Below are 23,588 nucleotides of genomic sequence, written 5' to 3'. Positions count from 1 at the left end.
CCTCGATTATTTTTTTCAAAATAAACGTTCACCTCTATTAACATCACATATGAGAATGCCAATTAATCACCGTTACGACCGAGGGCAATCCAAATACGTGAGGCCTTTTTGTTTTGTTCACATTTATTTTGTTGTACTTACAAATTGGGTTGACTGTCCATACATTTACATTCATTTGTCACAAATTCCCCTTGAATCCATAGAACATCATACTTACAATGAATGCATGGCTGTATGTTTTGTTGCTTGCAATACATTAACAGCTATAGTTGTGTAATTAAGTTTGCTTCCACGTTATTCTCACACACTGCCTGCATCGGTCTTTATGCACTCACCATGCACAAATGGCTTCAACAATTGTTGAAAATCAAATAACACAGTCAAAGGTTTCCTTTTGAGCGAGAGCTCAAGAGTGCTTTGCGTAAAAAATACCTGCAATTAATAATCATGGCAAAGGATTTCACAGTAATGTTAACGTCCTTGATACAATTATGTTTCCGGGTCATAGTACCTCTTCTTCATGGCTCTGTATTTCTTGAGGAAGTAGAGAGCTTCAAGCTCCTTGATGACATACTCTCCTCGTCCCACGAGCTTTTTGATGTGCTCGGGGTCCGTCACATCTTTATTTTTCATGAAGGCCGACTTAAGGCGCTCTCGGAAAAAGGCTGATCCCTCCGGATAGTCTCGACCGAGATACAGCAGCTTTTGGATGAAAATGGAAAGACATCAGAGTGCCACATATAAAACATAAACAGGATGACATCATAGATTCAATTGAATTTTGTCTAGTTGATTTTTAAGTGATTTAATTTAAAAAAAAATTATCAGAGGAAAAAACTTCCAATTATTTAGGAATAAAAACAATGAATTCTAATTACGTCTGTGAAAGGTGATGCAAATTAATTCTGGAGAAAAAGAGGTTTTGTTTCATAGGAAATAAAGCAAGTCCAAGTGTGTGTGTGTGTGTGTGTGTCCTGCAAAACTTTGGAGAAATGAATCCAAAAACTCACTTACGTTCTTGTAAAGCCTAATAACTTCACTTCGTAGTGGGTTGGCCATTTGACAAGTGGGGCGACACCACTAAATCGAAAGGGAGACATTTGAAATACATCAGAAACATGATTAACATTGTAATAAGTAGAGAAGTGACGAGGACAATAGATTAGCTTGAGCTAAACAACAGCACATTACAAGCATTTTAAATTAATCTAGAGAAACAATAATTGTAACAATATCAACCAGATAAATACACACGTCGATGTGTTGGTTTTTATAGCTGTATGAAGTCAAATTAAATAAGGTGAGGAGTTTTTTTTGTCCTTGTGGTAGAGGCTGTCGAGCAGCCTACCGTATGTCGTATCGAATGTCGTAAATCAAAACAAATACTGTCGTAAACTATTTTTTGTTTACAAGCACCTTTTTTGTATTAAAATTGTTACATTATATTTTAATTGTTTTATTATTGTACTAAAATTTGGTTATATAGACAATACTGGTTAAATATGTCAATTGACAAAATACAATTGTTTACGTTTTATTCTGAATATATATTTAAACCCTAAACCCTTTTTTACGAATTTCAAAATTTATTAAAAGTACCATCTCAAAATTACTGTGACATATCCATGATAACAACGCATGCCCCCCCCCCCCCCCCCAAAAAAAAAGATTTTGCGTCGTTATGTCCAGTGCGTCGGTTGCCATGGAGACCTGGCAGCGTCGAATTAAGCAACTAACGATATATTGAAAATAAGGTGTTTTATTTTATGGCCTGGTGTGAAATACCTAACTCTGACTTTAAGCTTTGTTGCTACTTGTGTAGTTAACAATTAACTTTCTGTTATTTCCTCAAAAACAGGCCCCTCTGAGTCGTCATGGTGAGTTTATTGCTTAACATTTCACCCATCTCTATATTGCACATTCTAATATTTCTTTTACATCCTGGAATTGCATTTCTCCAAAACCTCTTTGGCTATTGCCCACGGCTGAATGAAAGCCTCCGAAAAAGGTAATCCCAATAATGTCATGAGTTTTGTCTTTATTTTAGACTTCTGTCATTAAAACAACATTGCTTCTTAACAATACACTTACATTATAATAAACAATATTATTTTTGCTGTATCGCAGGGTAAAAAGGGCCCCAAACTGACCAAAGCCCAAAAGGCGAAGCTGAAGCTTGAGGAGGAGCAGCGAAGGTTACGAGAGGAAGGTTGTGAAATACTTCTAAACTTATTCATAAACACACCAAAGTATCCATATGTACATGATTGTTTTGATCTCCAGAGGAGGCCCGGATTCAAGCGGAGCGTGAAGAACAGGAAAGGTTGGAAAGGCAAAGAAGACAGGAAATTTTAGAGCTGCTCGAGGCGAAGGTACCCCAATAACATAGCTATGTATGTTTTCCTAAAGAAATAAATATGTCTTGCTTTTGCTTTAAAGGACAGCAAACGTAGAGGCCGTGAGGTGGGAGAACTTCACTCCCTTCTGGAAAAGAATTATTTTGCTGTGATCAAGTATAAAAATGATGCTGTGCAAATGTCCAAGGTACGTACAGTCTATATGCCGGACTTTAAATTTGAACCCGTCTCAAGTCTCCACTATCTGTTTTACACATAAAGTGGGAGAAATACATGCAATGCGGTGACATACCCGACCCGGGAGTGCAACAGGACATAAACACGTTCATAAGCTTGTGGAGAGATGACCCAACATGCAACACAAAGACGGTGTTCAAGCAGTGTAACCTCGCTTTACAGGTCTGTAGCTCTTTTTCCGACACGTTCCGTCTTTATTTCAAGCCGTTATTGTGTCTGCAGCTAATCGAAGAGCTCGAGGTGCTGCTCAGGGAGGTGACTGATGAGAAGTACATTCCCAAATATCAGGAAACGCTCTTGCATCTTCAGGACATAGTCTATACCAAGATTCTCAACATAAGCATGGAAATTCTCAAGGTATAATCTGGCCACTCAAAAAATCCAGATATTTAGTATCAATAATTATAGTGGGCTTGATATCGATCCATGGGGGATCCCAGATGGTATATTTTTATTCAGTTGTGGAGGTGTACCTAATGAACTGTCCTGTAATTAGGGGGCCAGCAACAACATTGACACAGAGACAGGCAACATGCAGGCTGTGGTAAAAGACGACAACACCAAGTTGTGTGTGTGGGCCAATCTCATGAGGAAGGCAAGGTAGTGAGTGGAAGTTCATTAAGATGGGGCAAATCCATTCATGCATTTATTTGTGTGACATCTCAGGTTTAAATGTTTGACCTTCAAGGAGGTGGGCATGGGTTTCGAGTTGACAAAGCAGCTCGCGATGAGTAATATCGCCGTGCGGATCCTTCACACTACCTACGACCACTTGTCCACACTGTCCAGGATAACCCACGTGAAAACAACCGTCCCCCCTCCCAGGTCTGTCAAACACCCCTTCATCGCTATCTGGGATTTTTATCTTCATCCCCTTGCCATGTGGTGTCCAGGCTGCTCACCGTATTCGACGAGGTTCCGCAGGAGGTAACGGAGCAGGTGGAGGGGGAAAAGGAGATGCAGGAGGAGATGCAGGAGGAGCAGAAGGAGGAACCTGAAGAGGAGCAGGAACAAGCAGAAGAGGAAGTGTCAATGGCCCAATATTCTGAGGACACCAAGGTTAGGCCACTCTATACAACACCTTAAAACCAAGCATATTGGATTTAATACAGTGATGTTTTTATTTTTTTAATGGAGGGTTCAGAAAGTCAACTGTCAAGAGACAGTACCCATACAGAGGATGGTGAGAGCCAGGTTGTAACGCAGGTGGAGGTCGTCGAAGGTGAGCCCCCATAGGTCCACGTCAATATTTTTTTAGCCTCTTTTTGGACAATAGTACAAATTGTAAGGGTCCTAGTATATAGCCTTGAGGTACTCCTCCAGTGACAAGCCATTAGACATTTCTCTCACCTTCGGTCCAGCCGAGCCGACCCCACCGCCACCTGAAGAGGACGATGTGTTTTCCAACGAAGGCGACGAGGTGGTGGACCTGAGGATGTACACGCCTCTGGGCGGAGTCTTCTACTACGAAATGTTCTACCTTCCGCCACAATCTATTCACATCAATGGCTGGGAGATCCGAAGGGTAGCTCAAAACATTCATTATAGTTCAAATATTTCAGGATGATTGCTTCCATTGTGCTTTATAGGTGTCGGAATGCAGGTCGAAAGTTTTCCAGTATATTCCTGAGAAATCAGAAGATGAGGAATCCGCTTCCACACTTGTCGGTGTGTCTGTGAGGCTCCCCGACACGGCGGTCTTCCTAGAAACCCCTCGAGTGGGTCGCTGGGATGCAGAAGGTAGGTACATCTCGGTTCTAGTTCATTTTTAAGTTCCAGCAGTGGCAGTTCTAAGAGTGGCCAAGGGTGGGCAAGGCCCCCTTAACTCGCCATTGTTATTCTTCTCTGATCCTTAGCCAAGTATTGGAGGATGGACGGAATCAGCGACTTTACTTGCCAAGAGAATGCACAGGAAGAGGAGGAGGAAGAGGACGAGGAAGAGGAGGAGGAGGAAGTGGTGCAAGAGGAGACGGGTCCGGTGACAAAGGTGTCCTTCAAGATGGACTCCTTCTACCCTTTCGTGTTTATGCAGAAGACCTACGCCAACTTTCCCTTCCGGAGTTGGGAGCTACGGCCGCTGAGCAAAGACTCCGCCCTCTTCACCATCCACGGGGCGCTCATTGACCTCACCATCACCATTCAGGTGGACATCGGAGAACGTTGAGGAGAACATAGGAGATGTTTATGAATCTGTTTTGTTGTCCGTGTCCCAGGGGGATCAGTGCATGCTGCAAACAGACCGAGAGTTGAACCTCGCCAATCTTTTTGGCAAGTGGATGAGTGCTCCTGATCTACAGCAGGCCATGATCAAGGCGGGCATCAACGTCTTTGTCAACGAACACACCGACAAATTTGTCACTTCCTGCCGCAAGGTCGCCATCCAACCACATCTTCTATCGGGTTTTACAAATTGTAGACTTTGTGACTTTTGTCTACAGGACCCACGTAGGGAACACGCTGCCTATGAACAGATGTCCTTGTTTGCATCAGTCTGCACCTTCTCATGGAGCAAATGGAATGCCCAATGTGGTCCACAATATATTGTGGTCAAAGTGAGTATTGGATTGAGAACCTCCAGAAATTCTGTAATTTTGTAATGTATTTTTCCATGTCAGGTTTGCGAGCACCAGGGCATAGATCCGGTACCCGAAGACTCGTGGAATCTCTACCAGGTTGGTCCTAAGAGATTCCAGAAGTTGGAGATAACGGAAACGAGCGAGGCTTTCTGCCCCGACCACCATCCCGAAAGCGAGTTTCACTCTACCTTTATCCACATGCTGCAAGACAACATGAGCCCGGAAGGGATTAGTCGAACCCGAGAGGCTCACTTCATCTTCGTGGACACCGTTCAAAGTCTGTTCTGCGCCACCAGACCGCTAATGTTTTGCTAATATTGTGCGGAATAAAACAATCTATTAGAATATTGGGCTACTTTATTTATTCAAATTTTCAAGCATCTTTGGGAACATATAAAAGTTGAAAACAATGACAACCACAGCAAAACAGGCAAAAAATAACTTTGGTGGTGAAGACTGTCACAGTTAAATAAATTCACGTATCACTCACTCCAAAAGTAGTCATAAATAGTTTTTAAAAACACTTACAATGTTTTTATTACCAGTGTTTATCAGTTTTAAAAAGTTATAAAATCTCTGCCAAGGACATGAATAGAATTACCATGAAGTGGGCTTCAAAAGCAGTCCTTGAACGGTTCAGACGTGCGCTAACGACATAAAAATCGGACAACGTGGGAATTTAAGGCTCCGGTACTGACGCGTGCAGTCGCCACCCTTCCAAAGTGCACGAGGGGCGGGCAAATCTAGAGAAGGCCTCATTAACGTAAGGTCCGAAAGTGGCGGTCGGGGGGCTAAACCGGGGGCTGTCCATTGTGTCGGAGGCCCGTGTAAGGCCAGAGCAATTGTTGGATGGCCATCCAGGAGTCACCGGTGCCCGCTGGGGCTGCGTCGACTGCCGGTTGCATCACCAGATTGGCCAACAAGGCCAGGAGACCTAACGAGGTGACACCATTAGCATATGAATATTTTTCGAAATCGTCCCGAACGGTTTAAGCGACCTTACCTACGAGGATCAGCACCATGGCTAACCAAAGCCAAAGCCCCCTGCTGCCTCGAGCCACCTCAGCTGCCGTCGCTCGTGTGGATGTCAGGCTATGGGCCAGAGACTGAGACAGACCTTGGTCCGAAGACACCGGGCTGGATGAGGAGCTTGGACTGGATGGGATGCGGAAAAGGCGTTTAGTAAATGAGAACGATGTGACGGGATGAGAAAGATGGCAGAAAGGCATCGCCGCATGCTCATTCCATGCAGTTGAGAAGCTTGATGACAAAGATGGAAAAAAATAAATTGCTCATCAGGAAGTACTTGAAATGATGGCAGCAGCAGCAGCAGAAGCAGAATCAAGCGCAAGGAAAAGTAGGAGAAAATGTTGCCGGGGTTTGCCTTTTAAAACACTTCATGATGAGTCAGGTGGGCAAATGACGCACATAAATTTGCATGCTGTCCACTTACAGCATTACAAAGAGTTCATCCTGACTTCTGAAGTACGTGAAAGGAGGAAAGCAGAAGAAAACGGTTGACTCGAGAACTGTTAGAAGATCTCGGAAGACACAACTTGAGATTCATGCGAGACGGCACAAAGATCTGAGCAGAAATGAAAAACGCAAAAGCCCAGAACAACCTGGAAGACTTTCATCATTTCCAACCTAAGAACAAAATGATGAACTCTTCCATTGTTTTTAATTGGCGTAGAGGCAAACTAACGTCTTGAGGGGCAGAATGAGCGAGGTGATTTTGCTGCCCAGCTCACTGAGACTGGACCTCCTCCTCTCCGGCGTAGCTTCTTCCAGCTCCTTGACTGGCTGGGGGTCCGAGTTATTGCGCGCCGTCCTGTGGGCACGCCGCGCCAACCGGGCAAGAACAGTGACTTTATGCTAAGAACTTTTGCTTTAGTGACGCCTCAAAAATCGGTCAGTTTTTTTTGTACAAAATACCAGAAACATCTCGGTTAGTAGTTTGTCGTGCATCTGGTAAATATATTGTAAATATAAGAAAAGGAATTCCAGAAAAAAAAACCTAGTTATATCAGAAAAATGCTATTGCTAATACACACGGAAAAACAATTGCAAAAAAACAAAAACAAATTACAACTATTGCTAAAACCAACTGATGAAACAATGAAAAACAATTCCACAAAAATTAAAACCTCAGAGCGGGACAATGCTATTGCTAGTAGACATTTAGCAAACACACAAAAGTGATTCTTGCTTCAAATTAAAAACAAAACGACAACATTATATCTTGCCCGACAACAAACATGCAACACGGGACACACATTGTAACAGATGGTAGCATCGATGCCGGTTCCGATTCCAAGCTTTTGACTCTCAGAACACAACCGGCAGCTAACACTGAGACCTTCCTTACCCCTTCATCATGACAGAGGACTCTTCAGTGTCAACCCAGGAGCCAGAGCTAACAAAGCGTTTAAGTGGGGGGCGCGCCATGTTCTTTCCCGTGACATTCCTGGAAACCACCATTATCAACATATAGGGAAGGTTATAAACAACCCGAACTCCCGCGGTTCTGTCGTGCGAGGAAAGTCATTTCGAGTGACTCTAACGGCTTGAGATAAAAATTCAGAGTGGCATAATTATAAGCTTTAGGCACACCGAGATGAATGAAAAACACTCACCATGGAGATCTCCTGGTGAGTTTTTCAGCTTCACTTTCCGCACCACCGTCTTGTAGTTTGGTCTGGAGTGGGCATGACAAGCACATTAATTATAATAGAAATATAAAATGTAGTGATCTTAAAATAAATGGAGGATATGAGGTGATGACAAGGGGCAAAGCGTCCTCACCATGTCGTAGTGCATGTTGCCTCCAGCAGAGCGAGGAATTGCTGCTATGCTAACCCGCCGGGTTGATGACTGGGTGGTTACATGCGAGGGGGCGGGGCCAAAATGAAGTCACCACAACTTTATACACACATATGTGGATGCGATTAGGTGAGTTTGCACCTTGTAGTATTGCGATGTTGTCGGTTTCTTGCCGCGGAATTCATCTGGAAAAAAAAAAAAAGGTTGTCAGCGGAAACGCTCCGGGGTGTTTCCAACGCACGTCGACGGAGTTGACCTCTGTCGAAGTGCGATCCGAACGACCTCTCGTTCTGGATGAGCGCTTCCCGCAGCTCCAGTAGCTCGGCGTGCTCCTTGGTGTAGACCCGCCGCAAGTTCTCCACGTGCTGAATCATCACTTCCACCGCCTTTCCGATACGATTTTCCTGCCAAGGCCCCAATGATTACTACAAAAAAAAAACCCAAAAAAACGACACACATACCTGATGGATGGCTCCGAGCATCTCGGAGCGACTTGACACTCGGGTCATGGACTGAATTAGGATATCCAGGTTCTTCTGGAGCCTGTGGATGATCTCCATTGACTGGTTGTCATCTTCGCATAAAGGAGTCAGAGCCTAGAAAAAAAACGTTGAAATATCAAATGGGCCGTAAATGGCCCTCATGCCGTAGTTTGGACAACACAGATTGAATAGAAGTAAAATATTGGACCTGAAGTAATCCCTGGCAGCTGGACACCTCCCTTCGGACGTTCTCCTCGGCCAGATCGCGCGAACGCTCTTCCAGCCGGAGTCTCTTGTCTAATGTAAACATGTCGCACTTGAAGCCCAGAGCCAAACGCTGGAACTCGGACTGAAAAAAAAAAAGATAAAAATTAGACGCTCATGGCGCCCTGGGATTTTCCTCATTCTTACAAAACGTGCTTCACCTCAATCTCTTTGTCGTTGGCTGACAGGCTGCTGAAAAAGACAACATGAGCAATTAGCCGAATTTTTAGCGGATGTAAATGCGGCGTCGCGTTACCTTTGCTTATCCTCTTTGCACGAGTCGGTCCGAGCGGAGATGCTCGGCAACTCGGCTTCAGGTTTGGCCCGCTCTGCCTTTGGTTCTTCTGCGACGTCCGCCTCTTGAGACTCCTGCAAGTCCACAGCAAGCATTAGTGTCGTGCAACTTTAACCTCACACACCAAATCTGCTCAATCTTACAAGTTCTTTCTTATTTTCTCCCGATTTACTCGAATCCGAGGTCATGCCGCTTTCCGATTGGCCCTTCTCCAGCGCCGATGCGTTTCCCTGCTGACGGTCAGTCTGAGCGGTTACGTCGATATCGTCGAGCGGTTCTGTCCCTTGAGGAAAACGCGTGTGGGTGCCAAAACTAGTACTCACATGCTAGAACCGCCCCCCCCCCCCGGGTTTCCTACCTGCCATGGCGGCTTGTTCGGTTGACACTGCGGCGTTGCCCTCTTGCTGGCTTTCCTCTTCTTCAACCAACACAGGAAGCGGACCGGAACTAAAAAAAAAACAACCCACAACGTCACCGTCTACACCGCATATCCACCACAGAAGCAGATGCCAGGTTCTGACGGCACTCACGTGTCCCCTGCGGCCGGTTTGGGTGCGGACTGGTCCAGGTTCAGGTTCTGAAGAAGTTACCAAAGTAAGAAACGGAGCATACCTGTTCCCGTTTTGTGTGTGGAAGAGATGCATTTGGCTGAATTGTTACATAATGGAGAGCTCTGCAACTGCGCGCGTGTGTGTGTGTGTGTATGTGTGTGTGAGGAGACACGCCAACGCTAGCACGACGCTAAGTGGCGGAGGTGGAGTGAATATTCGCACGATGGAGTAAGGTGAGTGTTCTGACTCTTCGCCACACAACAGGATGTTGCGCAAGACCATAAAAGTACATAATGGCCGGTTTAAAAAAAAAAAATGAAGCAATTTCAAAACACATTGAAAGCAAAGTAGCAGAATGAGAACGGAGGAAGTGTCGCGGAGCACAAAATAGAGGAAGCCGTTTCCCTTTCACATTGAAAAAAAAGCTTCTCATGTGATATTACGCGGCTCACCTCGGCCTCCTCGCTTCCCCCCTCGTGGTCGTCGCCGAGCGGCTGGACGCTGTGCGCAGAAGAGTCCATTTCAACAACTTTCTGAGTACACAGCTTCCATTTTTGTGTGTGTGTGTGTTGTCGGTAGGCTGATGCTATGCAAAGCATGGCAGCGGAGAAACTATTTGGCCAGTGCAACTCCTCCCACAGACAGGAAAACCTTTGACTAGCAAATGTGGGCCAGGATCTCGTTAAAGGGAAATGATGGCTAAAAATGGTGATGTCACGTTTGAGAATCTGATTTTTTCACCTCTCGTTTGTCGGAGTGACCTCATCTGGATGGTTTTCCGTCGTCGTGGGCATCTTAGTTGGGTCCTGATCAGACGAGGTGCTCAGGTTCTGCGTTACGGACTGAGACGATGTGGTTTCTGTCTCTGTGCAGAAAAGCCCCCGCCCCCCCCGAAAAAGAAATATTAACGGCGTATTTATTCCACAATCAATTTTCTATGCTGCTTTGTTTTTATCTGAGCTGAGGTTGAACAAAAGCGGCGGTCTTACCGTGGCTCTCTGAGTGGGACGGGGCATCCGCCGCTGGGTGCTCGGAGATGACAGCTTGCGAGTGGGCGTCCGACGGTACCGTTGCCTCGTTCTGAGGGGAAAAAAAACAATAAAAAAAACAAAAAAACATGGATTTAGAAATAGAAGACAAGGTTTGAAATGCAATGGCTGCAGGCGGATTTTTATGAACATGAACTCTTAGTTTGTATTTGAATATATATATATCAAATATATATAAAAATACAATATAAAAAATGTAAAATATAAATAAATAAATAAATCTATAAATATAAAATAAATCTGGAATTTATTTTAAATTCAGAAATAGAAGCAATTTGAATCTGCAATGGCTGCAGGTGGATTTTTATGAACATTACCTGCAATAATTAATTTTACCTGCAAACAAGGTTGGCTCCCCCTTACTTCAGGAGTTCCTGCAACACACAAAAAAGACATCAGAAAAAGGAAATTGAATGGTAACCCCACCTTCTTCCATAAAAGCTCATTTGAGGAAAGAGGGAGGGGCCGAGGAGTCCGAATCTCATCCCCTTAGGCCAAAGTGGCATTAGTGACCGTTCACACAATTTTTCTTCTTTTTTTTTTTTTGTCTCTGCCTGCCAGCCACTCATGCAAGACAGGAATGAAGAGGATTACTGCTCGCTGGGACATCTTCACACCTGGCCATAGAAGGGCCTTGAGGAAGACGCTTTGACACACACACACATTTTCCTTCACACACACACACGAGCGCTCGGACTGGAACCGCCATAGAAGGCAGGGGTCTTCTTACGCCGGCTTCCCAAACTTGTGTGAACTGCGTCAAGGCTGGCTGAGCATCCTTGGATTCAAGGATTACAGACGGACGTGTTATCTAATCCCTGATTCCCAAAAATATTTTATAAATCTTCACATGTGACATAAAAATAATATTTTACTTACCTGCAAGACATTGACTGTCCTCGGGTTTGGCCGAAACAGGGGTGGACGAGTCCCTCGCTTCTCCTACGCCCGATCCGTTCACAACCGTCCACCTCTCGTCTTCCGTCTGTCCGCCGTCCGTCCCGCTCCCCGCTATTTCGTTTTTCAGGATATCTTGAAGGGCGTATTCCTCATCCCATTCCAGATCCTCCCCGGTCTTCCAAAGAACGAGACATATCAGAAAAACCTCAAGGCAATCTCCCCGCCTCCAACTGACCTCTTCTTCAGGTCCGGGTGTCTGGCACGAAGCTTCTCTGCTATCTTGAGGGGTCTTGAGCTGCTCTAGTTCTTCACCGAGCTGCCGCTTCTGGTTCTCCTGATCCTGCACCCTACACGACAAAACACATTCCATCAAGTACAAGTCCAACAGCTGGAGTTCCTAGAAAGCGATATCGTGCGGACATACTGTACCCAATCCGCAGGCCCATGCAGTGTCCCATTTTGTTTCCCAGGGTGACCAGCGCCAGTTCTCCAACTGGCCCACAAATCCTCCAAATTGTCTAATACTGTTTTTTATTTTATTTGAAAGGCCAGTTAAAGATACTGTGGTTGAGTTTTTGAGCAGCAGTCTGACCTCTCTCTGACTGGACTGGGACTGAACCACAGTGACCCTTATATAGCGGTGCACCCTCACACACGCACATGCTGTGAACGCACACACATTTACTTGAACAGCAGGTCTTAAACCAGTTTTAGGGATTTTTAAAACCAAGGAGAACATACACAAGCACTCATTCAGGAAGCTAATTTATCAGTACAGTCAGTGGCAGTGCTAAGGAGGAAGGGCGCAGGGGCACGGGCCCCCCTGAAATAATTTTGGGCCCCCCCAGGTGCTAGACCTAAAAATTATTGGACTTTTTAGATTTTTCCAGGAATTTTTCCTCACATTTCCACCCATTCCCGACACTAACGTCGAATGAATCTTCATCAGCTTTTTCGGAAGAATTTTTGAGGTTTGTTAAAAAAAATATTTTTCTAGATACTCCTACCAAAGGAAAAAACTATATCCTATCTTTCCCATTGTACACAATCATGCTGAAGCCCAGAATTGGCCCTAACCCAAGCATAGCGAGCCGGGCCTCTTTGAGGTCCTCCCCCTCTAATGAACAGAAAATCAGAAAAAGACTAAAAAACAAAGACTACCTGACTGAAAGATGCAGGATCTCCGTTCGTGACCTCCTCATATTCCCGGCCATTTTGACCAGCTCCTTCTCGATGGAGTCTGTGTACTGCGCCAGCTGGTCCAAACTCAAGGCCCAATCTTCTCTTGTGGCGTCAAGCTCAACCTGCACCGCCTGTCGAAATACAAGACCAGAAAAATTATTTCCATGAAGCTGACTCTTCACTTTGACCGGCACTCAACTGTGTGTGTGTGTGTGTGTGTGTTAACGGCAGTATGGTCGAACGTGTCTAATGAATGCAGAGTGGAGGGTGGTGGGACAAAAGAGGAGGCTAGTCAAGAGCGAGCTGTGTTCACGCTACAACACACCGAATAAACAGAGCTGCGAGAGAGTTATACAATGCTGTGTGGGGGAAACAGAACTGGGATGGAGATACAACAGCACCTCAAGACTGGTTTGAGTGTCGCCGCCTGGTTTGGTGTCCTCGCTCAGCAAGGCTTTCAGCGTGGACACGACCGTGTTGGTGTCTTCTCTGAAATCGCTCTTCTACGACACACAGGAAGGAAGAATGACACAACATAGTGACTAAACATGAACAGGTTGGCTCATTATACACACTCAAGTTTTTTTTTTTTTTTTTAAACTATACTGTTATGTATGGAAGGCTGAGGAGAAGTGCTTCATGCCCTCGGGCTACCAACACTTCATTACCAGTCTGTTGAGGAGTTTCTTGAACTCCAGAGCCATGATGTCAGGGCTGGGTCCCTGCATCAGCAGCAGTACTTCCTTGTCCAGAGTTTCATCCAGCGGCGAGGAAAAACACACGTTCTAAAGAACAGAGCCAAACATTCATATTCATCTAAATCAGGTCAGCTGCGAAATGCTGACCTCCAGTGGTGACTGAGCCAAGGCCAGCTCGGTCTGCAGGGACCCTGAAGCGTTCTGGTTCAGTCTGTAGGCCACCGAAAGGGAAACTCCAGCGCTGCAAAGAGTCACAGATTGATCATGGTAGATTGATAAGGAAATTGAAAAGATAAAAAGGCATAAAGTGTACGCGGAGTTCCCCAGGGATCAATCCTCAGCCCCTATTCATTGTGTTTCTCGATGAGATCTGGAAAGCTATTCAAATGTGTGTTTTTGGTGATGATGCCACTTTTCTGGGAATGATTTAACAGGCAGACTTAAACACTTTCAAATAGATTTGAAACATTTCCCTGAGGCACACCTGATAATGTCTCATGGCACAGTTTCTATTCAAAACTCACCCTGAAAGGTCTTGATGCATCACCTGCATGTGGTTCTCCAATTTGCTCTTGTCGGCCCTTAGTAACTGGAGAAAATAATATCAAAAACAGGCAATACATAAAACATTTGCAAAAAAAAAAGGAGCAGGATAGTGTAAAGATTTCAAAACACCGACCTCCGTGATGGACGAATATTCTTCCACTGCCGCTTTGAGATCTTCTATCTGTCTGCTCCGCTGTGGAAAAAAAATAAAAATATTTTGCAAGACCTCAAATGAAATAAATAAAATCAATTGAATAGGACAATGACCTCTTGTATAAGAGATTCCTTTTCAGCGATGACTGTATCAAAAGAGTGAATCTGCACCTAAGGACGAGGACGTCGACGTTACGCAAGCAAGCGGCATTTATTGAGAGACCCTTGACGAAAAGCAAAATGATGAATAGGAACAAAAAAATTAAAATTGCTAGCCTCAAGGTCACCGTTGATGTCACAGAGTTCCGCTATTCTCTTCTGAAGCTTGTCCATCTCCATGGTGACCTTGAAGTTCTGCAAATCCATCAGAGGAGATTTAGCCACGCCCTTAAAACACGTTAAAAAAAAAAAAATCTACCTCATCCTCCAGTGAAGCAATCTTGGCGATGAGATCTTGGTTTTCTTTCTCCTGGAAAACAAGGAAGCAGTTTGATTTTTCTGCGTGCGGCAGTTTGCGAGCGGCGAGATTGGTCCGACCACGTGTTTGCTTCGTGCGGAGGCGAGAGCTCTGTCTTCCTCCGTGCAGCTCAGAGCGGCCTTCATTTCTTCCACCTCGTCGTGCAGCATCTTCTCTTTGTGGATTAGCTGCTGGTGACTGTGGAAATGAAGAGTGTGGGGGGGGGGTGAGAGTGGGAAAACATCTCGTAGCCATTAGGACATCTTACGCTCTGATCTGGTTGCGCAACACCTCGTTCTCATCCACCAGCTTTTGGTTGCTCTCCTCCATGATCTCCACCGTCTGTTTCAACTTCTTTACCTCCTCCTGGAGCTTCTGGTTGCTCATCTGGAGGTCGGCGAGGCAGTAAACCAGCTCTGATGTTTCACTGGAGAAAAAAAAAAAAAGATTTAAAATATAAATTCAGCCTTGAAGGTGACTCATTATCTCGACGTACAATTCTGCTTTGGACGCCTCGCCTCCAAAGCCCTCCAAGCTTCCCGACGTCATGTTGATGGTCTTTCTGGCTACGACACAAAAGGACACCATCAGAGGAAAATAGGTCCAAAAAAACCCCCAAAAAATATTGGATAAACACCAGCGTTGACCAAATCCTGGGTTCCATCTTCTGATGACTCCTCCCTTGGAAAAAAAATAAGCGCTGTTAACAGACACCGATGAAGAGTCGTCGTTCCTTCACCTGTTGTTGCGGCAGTCGTCGATCCACTCCCTCATGACGGCGTGATACGTATCCAGGTCGATGGAAACGTCTTTGCGTTCGGGATCCAGCATGTTGCAGAGCTCCTCCAGTCCTCGGTCCTCCGAAGTGCGGCTGGTGGTGTGCCGCAAAAAGTCCACAATGTGGGACACGTACACCTTCCCTAATAGAAGAGATCAAAATCATGACGGATCATTTATCTTTTAAGATTAGCCTGGAGAAAAAAAAGAAATACCTCGACGCTGCGTGTCACAAGCGTGGAAAATGGTGTCGAGGAGATTCTCCTCGCAGATGAGGCTAACTTCTGCCATGTTGTTGCTCTCAGAAGCCGGCGTGTTTTCTAAGCCAGCACATGACCACCCCAAGGCGGCCAATGACAGAAGCCGTAAAATTACACGTTATGTAAAGGTCAACCATTTTCTACATGGTAGATTTTGAAAATCAGTTCAAAACACAACCAATTGTTGATTTTCTTCTTTTTCTCTTACCTCCATCTCCCAGTGATAGCTTCCGGACAACCAACCCTAACCAATTGTTGATTTTCTTTTTTATCTTACCTCCATCTCCCAGTGATAGCTTCCGGACAACCAAAGCCGGGTAGGGTAGCTCGGCCTCCGTGGAGCTAGCCGTGCTGCCGGGGCTGAAGTTCAGCTCATACGAGACGGTGTTCCGAATTGGGGTGAAGGTACGAGAGAGAACGGATTTATCGGACTCTACCGATTGAGGTCCGCTTTGTGTGAAAGTGAAGTAAGGGGAGTCTTTGGTCTCATGTGTGATACTGGGAGTGGAGCAGTACTTCTGCTTCAATGGTTTTACTCCGCTTCTGCCAACACTAGTGATGCTGTATGTGATGTTCGCTGGAGATGATGGAACGGCGGGATCCATGTTCTTCTGAGATGGTGCACAGTTGGGATTCTCCTTTCGCCCGTGGACTCCTTTCTTCAAGATGGCTTCCAGGTTACGCCTGAGGCCGCACTGGGGGCTGTCGTAGCTGCTGGAGGACAGTTTGGGGATTCCGAAGGGGCTATTGGCCTCCCGGTCACCCCGCCACTGGATGGTCTGAAGTTTGCGGCAGATGCTATCCACCGGGTTGTGGCGGCGTGTTGGCTGGATTGTGTAGGCCATGAACAAGTGTGGTTGGAGTCTGGGGACACACAAGTTGGGTCACGTAGAAATAGTAAATACATTTAAAGTATATCTAGGTAGACTAGCTACTTATAGCCCACTATATATTAAAATATAAATTGATTTAAGATCTCCATATTTATATAAAAGTTTGACTTGAGAGTAAATCGACATTTTAAATCATACACACAATAGCAAAATAAATGGAAAATAAAAATATAAAATAATTTTCCAGGTAAATGAAAAAGCCTTCAGACACCAGGTGCAGGTAATTAAAATAAATTCAATTAATGCTCAAACATGAAAACAATCATAGGGTTTCTATAAGATGCATTCATTAATACACCACATAAATGATATATTTTGCATTTAAATAACAAGGTTGAGAGTTCTTTTTAAAAATTGTTTTTTCCCCCACAAGCAAGAAGTCAATCAATGCAAATAACAAATAAACACCTGAAGAATTTGACAGAATAATAATAATAACCTTACCTTAAACAAGCTCCAAAGACAAAAATAAATTGTTACCTGAACGGGCTCGATTGGCAATCAAGCTCACCGTTCCCTTCTCGCACATGCGCATTAGCAGAGCGCTCTAAAAAAAAAAGTAAGTCAACGGCACCACTATGTGGTAGGAAGTGGTAAACACAACAAGGCGGAACAAACGTAACGTTTCCTAAAAAATCATAAGTCGGTCAGCAAAACAGTAGGGCGGACACATTCCAAATTCAACCTGACTGCTTTTCCATTTCAGGTAAATAAGAATAAATGGATACATCACAGAGATTGTGCAAATAATTCCAACAACTTCATTTCATTTCTTAAAATTGGTTGACTTCTATCCAAACCACACGTTACAATAAAATATTTTTGGATTAAAATTAACAGGTGGGGAGGAATTGGGGAATGGGATTAAAAATTAATTTTCAAATGTCAGTCACAATGGGACTTGGAGTAAAAAGTTTCAAGAACCACATTAGATCATTATATATTATTATAAGAAAATATCATTATAAGAAAAACAAACCTAAAATCCATATTTCTGTGTTTATTTTGCCATTTTTTAGTGTTCTCCCAGCATGGACGTGCCAAGCAGGAACGGTGATTGCCGAATTCAAAGCTTCAAGGTATACTTTGATGCTTTATAGTTGACAAAGTAAAGCACCTACCCTCAGTTGCAGCATCTTGATGATTCACACTTTAAAAAAAAAAATCCCACAGAAGAATCTAAAATATCAAGAACTGCCTGGAAAGTATCATCCAGTACTTTTATTGACTAGTAACTCCATCAGAATCGGACCGAGTGTCCTTACAATCTAGTCTGGTTCTCTTAGCAGAATCCACTGTCCCAGTTCACACTAAGTAGCCGAAGCGATCTGGTAGAGATTAAGCTACTCACAACACACACACACTCTCACTTTCATTTCGTGCCAACTTCATGGACATTGTTTTTTTTTTTTTTTTTGCTCAGAGAACACCTAACAAATATTTGGTCCCAATCCCTGAGTAGTACTAAATGCACAGTGGGCCTTATCTACTTTGACTGGAAGACAGACACAGCATGCTCATTTCGTATTTATAGCCACTTAAGCACTTGACAAGCACAGTGTGTGAACGGATGTATGGCGGTAACAGTGAGGGGGGGGATTATGACGCATGCTAAGATTTGTCCTCATGTGTCATATTGTTTATAAAGCGCAAAGAAAATAATGAAATCATGTCATACAACAAACTATAAAACAAAAGTGCAGTGCTTTGGTCACTTGTCATCTTGTCGAGTAGACTAACCTGGTCACATGGTGTGCCTCAAGGTACTGTTTCATTTGACGTGATCCCTCTTGGTAGTGTCAAAATGAGGTGTTTTCATTAAAAATAAATTCAATAAATTTAGATTGATTTTAATCGAATCAGTTGAGAACATTTATTTATTTTATTTATTAGTATATTGTTGGTCAATAAGCATCACACCCATATTAAATATGATTTATTTATTTATTTTTATTTATTAATATATTGTTGTTCAATAAGCGTCACACGATAATATGAAACACAAATGATGATTTTAGCGTGTCACGATAACTCACGTGCTTAGGCAGCAGACCTTGTTATCAAGCTGCCCACGGCTCCGGTAACCCAGCCCGATGTGTGCACCTTCGGGACGGTCTTCACAAACCACATGCTGACCATCGAGTGGGACGCCTCCGAGGGCTGGCGGGCGCCACTCATCCGGCCTTTCAAGGACCTGTCGCTTCACCCAGCCTGCTCATCACTGCATTATGGAATTCAGGTGAAATAAATGAGCCTGGTAAGAAATTTAGAACACTCCCAAGTAATATCTGAACTTATTCTCCACAGCTGTTTGAAGGTCTCAAGGCTTACCGTGGGGATGACAATCGAGTACGTCTCTTCAGGCCGATGCTCAACATGGAACGCATGGTCATCTCAGCAAGGAGAGCTTGTCTACCAGTAAGTAGGATGTAAAAAAAAATAGTGGGTCGAAAAATGCATATACAGTTTAAATGAAACAATAAAGTACCTAAGATTGAGCCTTGAGGTACACCGCATGACTTCATAGACTTTCGAAGTACAGTACTTCCTCTTTCAGATATTCGACCCATCAGAGTTGCTCGAGTGTATCAGGAAACTTGTAGAACTCGATCAGAACTGGATCCCTTCCTCCAATACAACCAGTTTGTACATCAGACCTACATTGATCAGCACCGAGGTACCAAGTAGCCACCATTTAAGGTCATCAACACATACGAAATAATATTTCCTTGCATTCTAGCCATCTCTGGCTGTAGAAAAGCCTGGCCGAGCTTTGCTGTTTGTCATCATGAGTCCCGTGGGTTCTTACTTTACGGCGTCCAAAGAGATATCCTTGTGGGCCGACCCGAAGTACACACGGGCCTGGGAAGGAGGGACCGGAGACTGCAAGATGGGAGGGTGAGAAGCCAGTATAGTATTATTGTCAGATCACTATGTGGGTTGTTATTGACCTTATTTTTGCCAGGAACTATGGTGGCACGCTGTTTGCGCAATATGAGGCAAAGGACAGTGGATGTCAACAGGTTCTGTGGCTGTACGGCAAGGACCATCAAATCACTGAAGTGGGAACCATGAATATCTTTGTCTACTGGATCAACGACAACGGAGGTCAGTCCATCCTGACAGACACAATCTTTTTATTTTATTTTTTACCATATTTTTCAAATTTGTAGAAGAAGAGCTTGCGACGCCACCACTGAACGGCCTCATCCTCCCAGGCATTACCCGACGGAGCATCCTGGAACTCACCAGAAAATGGGTAACGCATTTTATTTTCATCATACTTCCCCTTAACCTAATGTTCTTCCCTCTAACATAAAGGGGGAATTTAAAGTATCAGAGCGCTACCTGAACATGGCCGAGCTCTGCGGAGCTCTCAAGCAGGGCCGCGTCAAGCAGGTGTTTGGTTCGGGCACTGCTTGTATGATCTGCCCAGTGGGGGAAATCGTTTACTTGGGAGAGGTAGGAAACGTAATTTCGATCTCTTTGTGTGTCTTAACATGTGAAGAAATTGACAATAAAGCGGACTTTGACTTTGAATCATAGTCAAAAATATTTTTACTAATAAACTAAATGATGCAAATGTTCACAGTGCACTATTATTTATATTTTGTGTCTTTTTGTATAGCGCTTGCACATTCCCTGTCAGGACAAAAGTTCACAGCTGAGTGCTCGTATTTGCAAGCAACTCACAGATATTCAGGTTGGTATTGCCTTGAAAAATTTCAATCAGAATTATTATTTTTTTTTTTTGAATCGGTCATTATCATACAAATTGGCTCTGACCACTCCCACAACGGCGCAGATCCCCCCCCAAACATCCACAGTTTAATTGGCGTTTGCGAGATGAGAGACAAACATTTATTTCACAAAAACTCTTTCAGAAGTGAACTAAATCTGTTTATTATTGTTTTTGTAATCACTGTGAAGCAGGAGATGAGCGCTCCATCTATCATGCAGGCCTCATGAGAGATGTGCGTGCTGCTCGGGTGCCTTCAGAATGCCCCCCCCCCCCCCCCCCACTTGCACAATGTGCTTTGTGGCTTCATCCCGAGATAGAGGCCCGAGTGGCAAACTCCTGCCTTCTCTCATTAAGCCCGGCGTAATTGCACAAACCCAATTATTGCCTCAGCAATATATATATATATATATTTTTGTGATCTTCAAAAAGCCGAGATGCCGCAAAACGAAGAAGCCTCGGACAAGCGCGGGGAAGCTTAATGAACAATAAAATCGACCAAAACAGCGCGCCTTTAAATCTGTTGACATTTCATTTGGAGGCGAGCGGCAACATTGTGCAACAAACAAACGAGTGGTCCGAGGCTGCGGATGAAAGATGGGTTTACTAAGTCGCCCTTCCTGTTCCTCTTTCAAGTTAATTAGAAATCACATCCTTTTGTTTCCCCTTCGCGTGCGTTTATTTACTTTCTCACTTGGACCATTAGAACAAATTTGCAGAATGAGAGGCAAATAATTGGATTTGTCGCCGCAGCTGTCACGGGGTTGGGGGAACATTTGGTTGTGATTGTTATTATTCCTCCTCTCTGTTGTGTCGCCTGGCTGATTTGCTCAAGGGTGTTTAATTTCAATTTTTTCTCATTTGTGATTTGTTTGCAATTAAGAGGCACTGGGTGAGAAGAACTTTTATTGCTTAGTGACGAGACCCCCGAAAGAAGGCCTTGTCAATCTTATTTTGTCTTTGCAGTGCGGCCGCACAGCCAGTGATTGGACAATCCTGGTCTAACCCGGACTGGAAAATTCAACTCGCATGCAATCTTTTCACTGTCCTTGCATTGTACTGAGAATGGAAAAAGAAAATTGTGCAAAGTGCATGAAGTGACTTGTCTCATGCAATCGTGCTTAATAAATTACATTCACACAAAAACAGTACTTTCCTTTTTTTTTTTTTTAATAGCACCAAGGATTAAAAAGCAAATTAAATATGGAGCAAGAAATGTAACCTGGTAAAAAAACAACAACTTTAAATTAGTTCATTGGTCCACTTTATTTTTATATATAAATACAATTGAATAGACTGTGTTTGTGATTTTTGCTTGATAAAATATTTGGTTAAAATATTAGAATTAAAACATCAATGTGATTTTTTTTTTTTTTTAAATTGTTAATTTTAAAAAAGAAATTCAAACTTGGGCCTTGAGCACAAAAGTTTACACACCCCTGCCTGAGATTTAAGGTGTCCCTGATGTTGTGGCACAATCAAACCCAACACTTTGTTTCGCATGGAAATAATTCTATCTGGATGTTTGTGATCAAAAAGCAGGAACCCTCCATTTGTCCCCCAAAATGATGTTGATGATGTCCCGTCACTTCACGTTAAGGCGCCCGTGACATTCACGCAAGAGCACAAGAGAGGCGTCGGGATGTAATTCGAGGCAAAGGAGCGAGCGAGGGCCAGGGACAAGGGAGACGGAGGAGAGCGAGAGGAAGATGGCAGCCATTCAGCTCCAAAGAGCCACGTTTGGCTCTGAGCATGTGCGGCCGCCCTTTCCTCCCTCTGGCCGGGGGGGCTTGATGTGATTTGACAAGAACTGCGCTGTCATCTTGAGTTAGTCCAATTTGAAAGTCTAATTAATGAACTCGGCGCCACTTTGTGTAGTCGTCTTTGCTTCCTCTTCTGGGGCCTGTTTGTCTCCTATTTGCCTTTTCTTTTACCCTCCCTTTGAGCATTCACTTGATAGCCATTTATTTTTTGTCTTGTTAAAAATGTGCAGTATTTTAGAAATAGTATTAAATATTTTATATTATTTTTTTACAATGAGAGGACCATTTGATTTAAAACTTTTTATGTAAAAATCATGTTTGTATTGTATTAAAGAATATTAATGTTGAGCTTTTTTTGTTTTTGTATTAAATATTAAATATATTATTATTATTTTTTTTTAAATTTCAAATCAGGTTATTTAACTCTGAATGACTTTCAATGCCATGTCTGCATTTACCAGACGGTGGCGCTAACAGCAAACAAACCCACAAGCTCTCGCTTTAAAGAAAAAAAAAAATGCTGAGCACCTTTGGAGGCCTCCCGCTCAAACCCATTGCAGAACTAATCTATTTCCATGGCCGTGTTAATCCACAACACATTGATGGCATCATTTAATCACAAAATCATCACCGCCGTGATCGCCATCATCCTACTGTCCCTTTTCCGACACATTAATTTTTTTTTTTTTTTGGGGAGGGGGTAAATAAGAGCTGGTGATTAAAAAGAGATTACCGCATGCCTTCACACAGACAGACAGACAGACAGACAGACAGCGATGTGATGGGTTTTGTTAACACGAGGAGGAACACTGGGCGGCGGTTGTGCGCGCCTGACATGACATCTACGTTATCCTCCCCGCCGCTCATGTTATCTCTCTTGGCTTAGAGTTTTAGGAGACTTTTTAACAGCAGCGCTGCTTAAGAGCTTAGAGTAAATGGATGGACGGCGAGATGGACGGATGGATGGAGATCAGGCGCGCACACACTCACCGAGAGATCAGTGTCACTCACACAGCTTCAGCACCAAAGCCTGATTTGCTTTGTGGTAAAAGCTGTTTTAGTTCTCATCGGGGTTGTAATGGAGAAGCGGCGCTGTCATAACAAACGCTTTCATTCATAGCGTTTTAGGCGATGGGAGGGGTCGGGGCAGGCTCCAAGGCCACACTTGGGATAGTTGACGTTTGGAAAAATGTGTGTAATTTTAAATGCAACGATCAGAAGAAAATGAAGTCCTCAATGCCCCCCACGCTCATTTAAACAGCTTCTATTTTTTTTTTTTCCTTCACTCCGGTCTCAGGTGGGTACACACTGTCATGTACTAATTATTCAGTGGTATGCCGAATATTTGTCTACATGTGTATCAAAAGGGAGAGATGTTACTTCTGACTAATGCTCTCCAGGCCTGGCAGCTGGCACCACGTTGTCTCCCTGCAGGTGGGAGTGAGTCACACACACACACACACACACACACACACACACACACACACACACACACACACACACACACACACACACACACACACACACACACACACACACACACACACACACACACACACACACACACACACACACATAGTAACCCA

General features: G+C 43.9%; 4 protein-coding genes across 8 annotated transcripts; 2 read left to right on the top strand and 2 right to left on the bottom strand.

Moving 5' to 3' along the window:
• Positions 1–105: 105 nt before the first annotated feature.
• On the bottom strand, positions 106–1,365 carry lyrm5a (LYR motif containing 5a). The gene is made up of 3 exons (XM_085901998.1): positions 1,255–1,365; positions 1,015–1,080; positions 106–702 (listed from the first exon to the last, which is right to left on the bottom strand). Exons 2-3 carry the CDS (start codon positions 1,057–1,059, stop codon positions 490–492), a joined length of 258 nt encoding a protein of 85 aa, XP_085758124.1. The 5' UTR covers positions 1,060–1,080; positions 1,255–1,365; the 3' UTR covers positions 106–489.
• A 628-nt stretch (positions 1,366–1,993) lies between these two features.
• On the top strand, positions 1,994–5,497 carry dnai7 (dynein axonemal intermediate chain 7; the record flags this gene model as incomplete). The annotated part of the gene is made up of 16 exons (XM_085902881.1): positions 1,994–2,008; positions 2,128–2,209; positions 2,284–2,372; positions 2,440–2,544; positions 2,619–2,756; positions 2,817–2,951; positions 3,091–3,194; positions 3,261–3,419; positions 3,488–3,653; positions 3,732–3,816; positions 3,956–4,119; positions 4,184–4,334; positions 4,451–4,737; positions 4,808–4,966; positions 5,033–5,146; positions 5,210–5,497. Coding segments are annotated over 16 exons (2,229 nt in total), but the record flags the coding sequence as incomplete, so codon positions are not given.
• Positions 5,498–5,515: 18 nt separating this feature from the next.
• Positions 5,516–17,338, bottom strand: irag2 (inositol 1,4,5-triphosphate receptor associated 2). 5 transcript variants are annotated; one of them, XM_085902222.1, is made up of 38 exons: positions 16,945–17,338; positions 15,816–16,471; positions 15,563–15,667; positions 15,310–15,490; positions 15,208–15,251; positions 15,067–15,136; positions 14,839–14,997; positions 14,651–14,768; positions 14,532–14,582; positions 14,390–14,467; positions 14,228–14,284; positions 14,094–14,153; positions 13,939–14,003; positions 13,562–13,655; positions 13,385–13,501; positions 13,118–13,219; positions 12,696–12,847; positions 11,770–11,881; positions 11,514–11,709; positions 10,971–11,008; positions 10,575–10,665; positions 10,327–10,450; positions 10,038–10,086; positions 9,565–9,611; positions 9,393–9,481; positions 9,178–9,317; positions 8,996–9,108; positions 8,901–8,928; positions 8,684–8,824; positions 8,455–8,589; positions 8,250–8,397; positions 8,135–8,178; positions 7,976–8,044; positions 7,807–7,868; positions 7,539–7,637; positions 6,876–7,001; positions 6,174–6,325; positions 5,516–6,104 (listed from the first exon to the last, which is right to left on the bottom strand). In XM_085902222.1, exons 2-38 carry the CDS (start codon positions 16,450–16,452, stop codon positions 5,962–5,964), a joined length of 4,236 nt encoding a protein of 1,411 aa, XP_085758348.1. In that variant the 5' UTR covers positions 16,453–16,471; positions 16,945–17,338; the 3' UTR covers positions 5,516–5,961. The 5 variants fall into 5 exon arrangements, with proteins under 5 accessions (XP_085758348.1, XP_085758347.1, XP_085758349.1 ...); XM_085902221.1 differs by having other exon boundaries at positions 8,901–8,931; positions 16,945–17,337; XM_085902223.1 differs by having other exon boundaries at positions 8,901–8,931; positions 15,885–16,471; positions 16,945–17,334.
• Positions 17,097–21,380, top strand: bcat1 (branched chain amino-acid transaminase 1, cytosolic). The gene is made up of 11 exons (XM_085902227.1): positions 17,097–17,206; positions 17,520–17,579; positions 18,545–18,739; positions 18,808–18,918; positions 19,058–19,177; positions 19,241–19,398; positions 19,466–19,608; positions 19,674–19,759; positions 19,822–19,962; positions 20,129–20,203; positions 21,206–21,380. Exons 2-11 carry the CDS (start codon positions 17,532–17,534, stop codon positions 21,242–21,244), a joined length of 1,116 nt encoding a protein of 371 aa, XP_085758353.1. The 5' UTR covers positions 17,097–17,206; positions 17,520–17,531; the 3' UTR covers positions 21,245–21,380.
• Positions 21,381–23,588: the final 2,208 nt, after the last annotated feature.

This window comes from Syngnathus leptorhynchus, chromosome 21, assembly GCF_054491065.1.
Source record: "Syngnathus leptorhynchus isolate UIUO chromosome 21, UIUO_Slep, whole genome shotgun sequence".
Classification (NCBI taxonomy): domain Eukaryota; kingdom Metazoa; phylum Chordata; class Actinopteri; order Syngnathiformes; family Syngnathidae; genus Syngnathus; species Syngnathus leptorhynchus.
The sequence above is the reverse complement of the archived record's forward strand: the minus strand, read 5'-3'. Positions and strand labels throughout refer to the sequence as shown.

Bases quoted from the DNA above. Each gene is read 5' to 3' on its own strand.
- irag2 (XM_085902221.1), bottom strand. From the start codon at position 16,452: ATGGCCTACACAATCCAGCCAACACGCCGCCACAACCCGGTGGATAGC. The intron at 15,137-15,207 runs GTGTTTATCCAA...TTTGTGTCGTAG, and splicing joins CCAGGATTTGGTCAACGCTG to CCAGAAAGACCATCAACATG. The intron at 10,087-10,326 runs GTGAAAAAATCA...TTCTGCGCACAG, and splicing joins GTCACTCCGACAAACGAGAG to CGTCCAGCCGCTCGGCGACG.
- lyrm5a (XM_085901998.1), bottom strand. From the start codon at position 1,059: ATGGCCAACCCACTACGAAGTGAAGTTATTAGGCTTTACAAGAAC. The intron at 703-1,014 runs GTAAGTGAGTTT...TTCATCCAAAAG, and splicing joins TTATTAGGCTTTACAAGAAC to CTGCTGTATCTCGGTCGAGA.
- bcat1 (XM_085902227.1), top strand. From the start codon at position 17,532: ATGGACGTGCCAAGCAGGAACGGTGATTGCCGAATTCAAAGCTTCAAG. The intron at 19,609-19,673 runs GTCAGTCCATCC...TCAAATTTGTAG, and splicing joins CTGGATCAACGACAACGGAG to AAGAAGAGCTTGCGACGCCA. The intron at 19,963-20,128 runs GTAGGAAACGTA...CTTTTTGTATAG, and splicing joins AAATCGTTTACTTGGGAGAG to CGCTTGCACATTCCCTGTCA.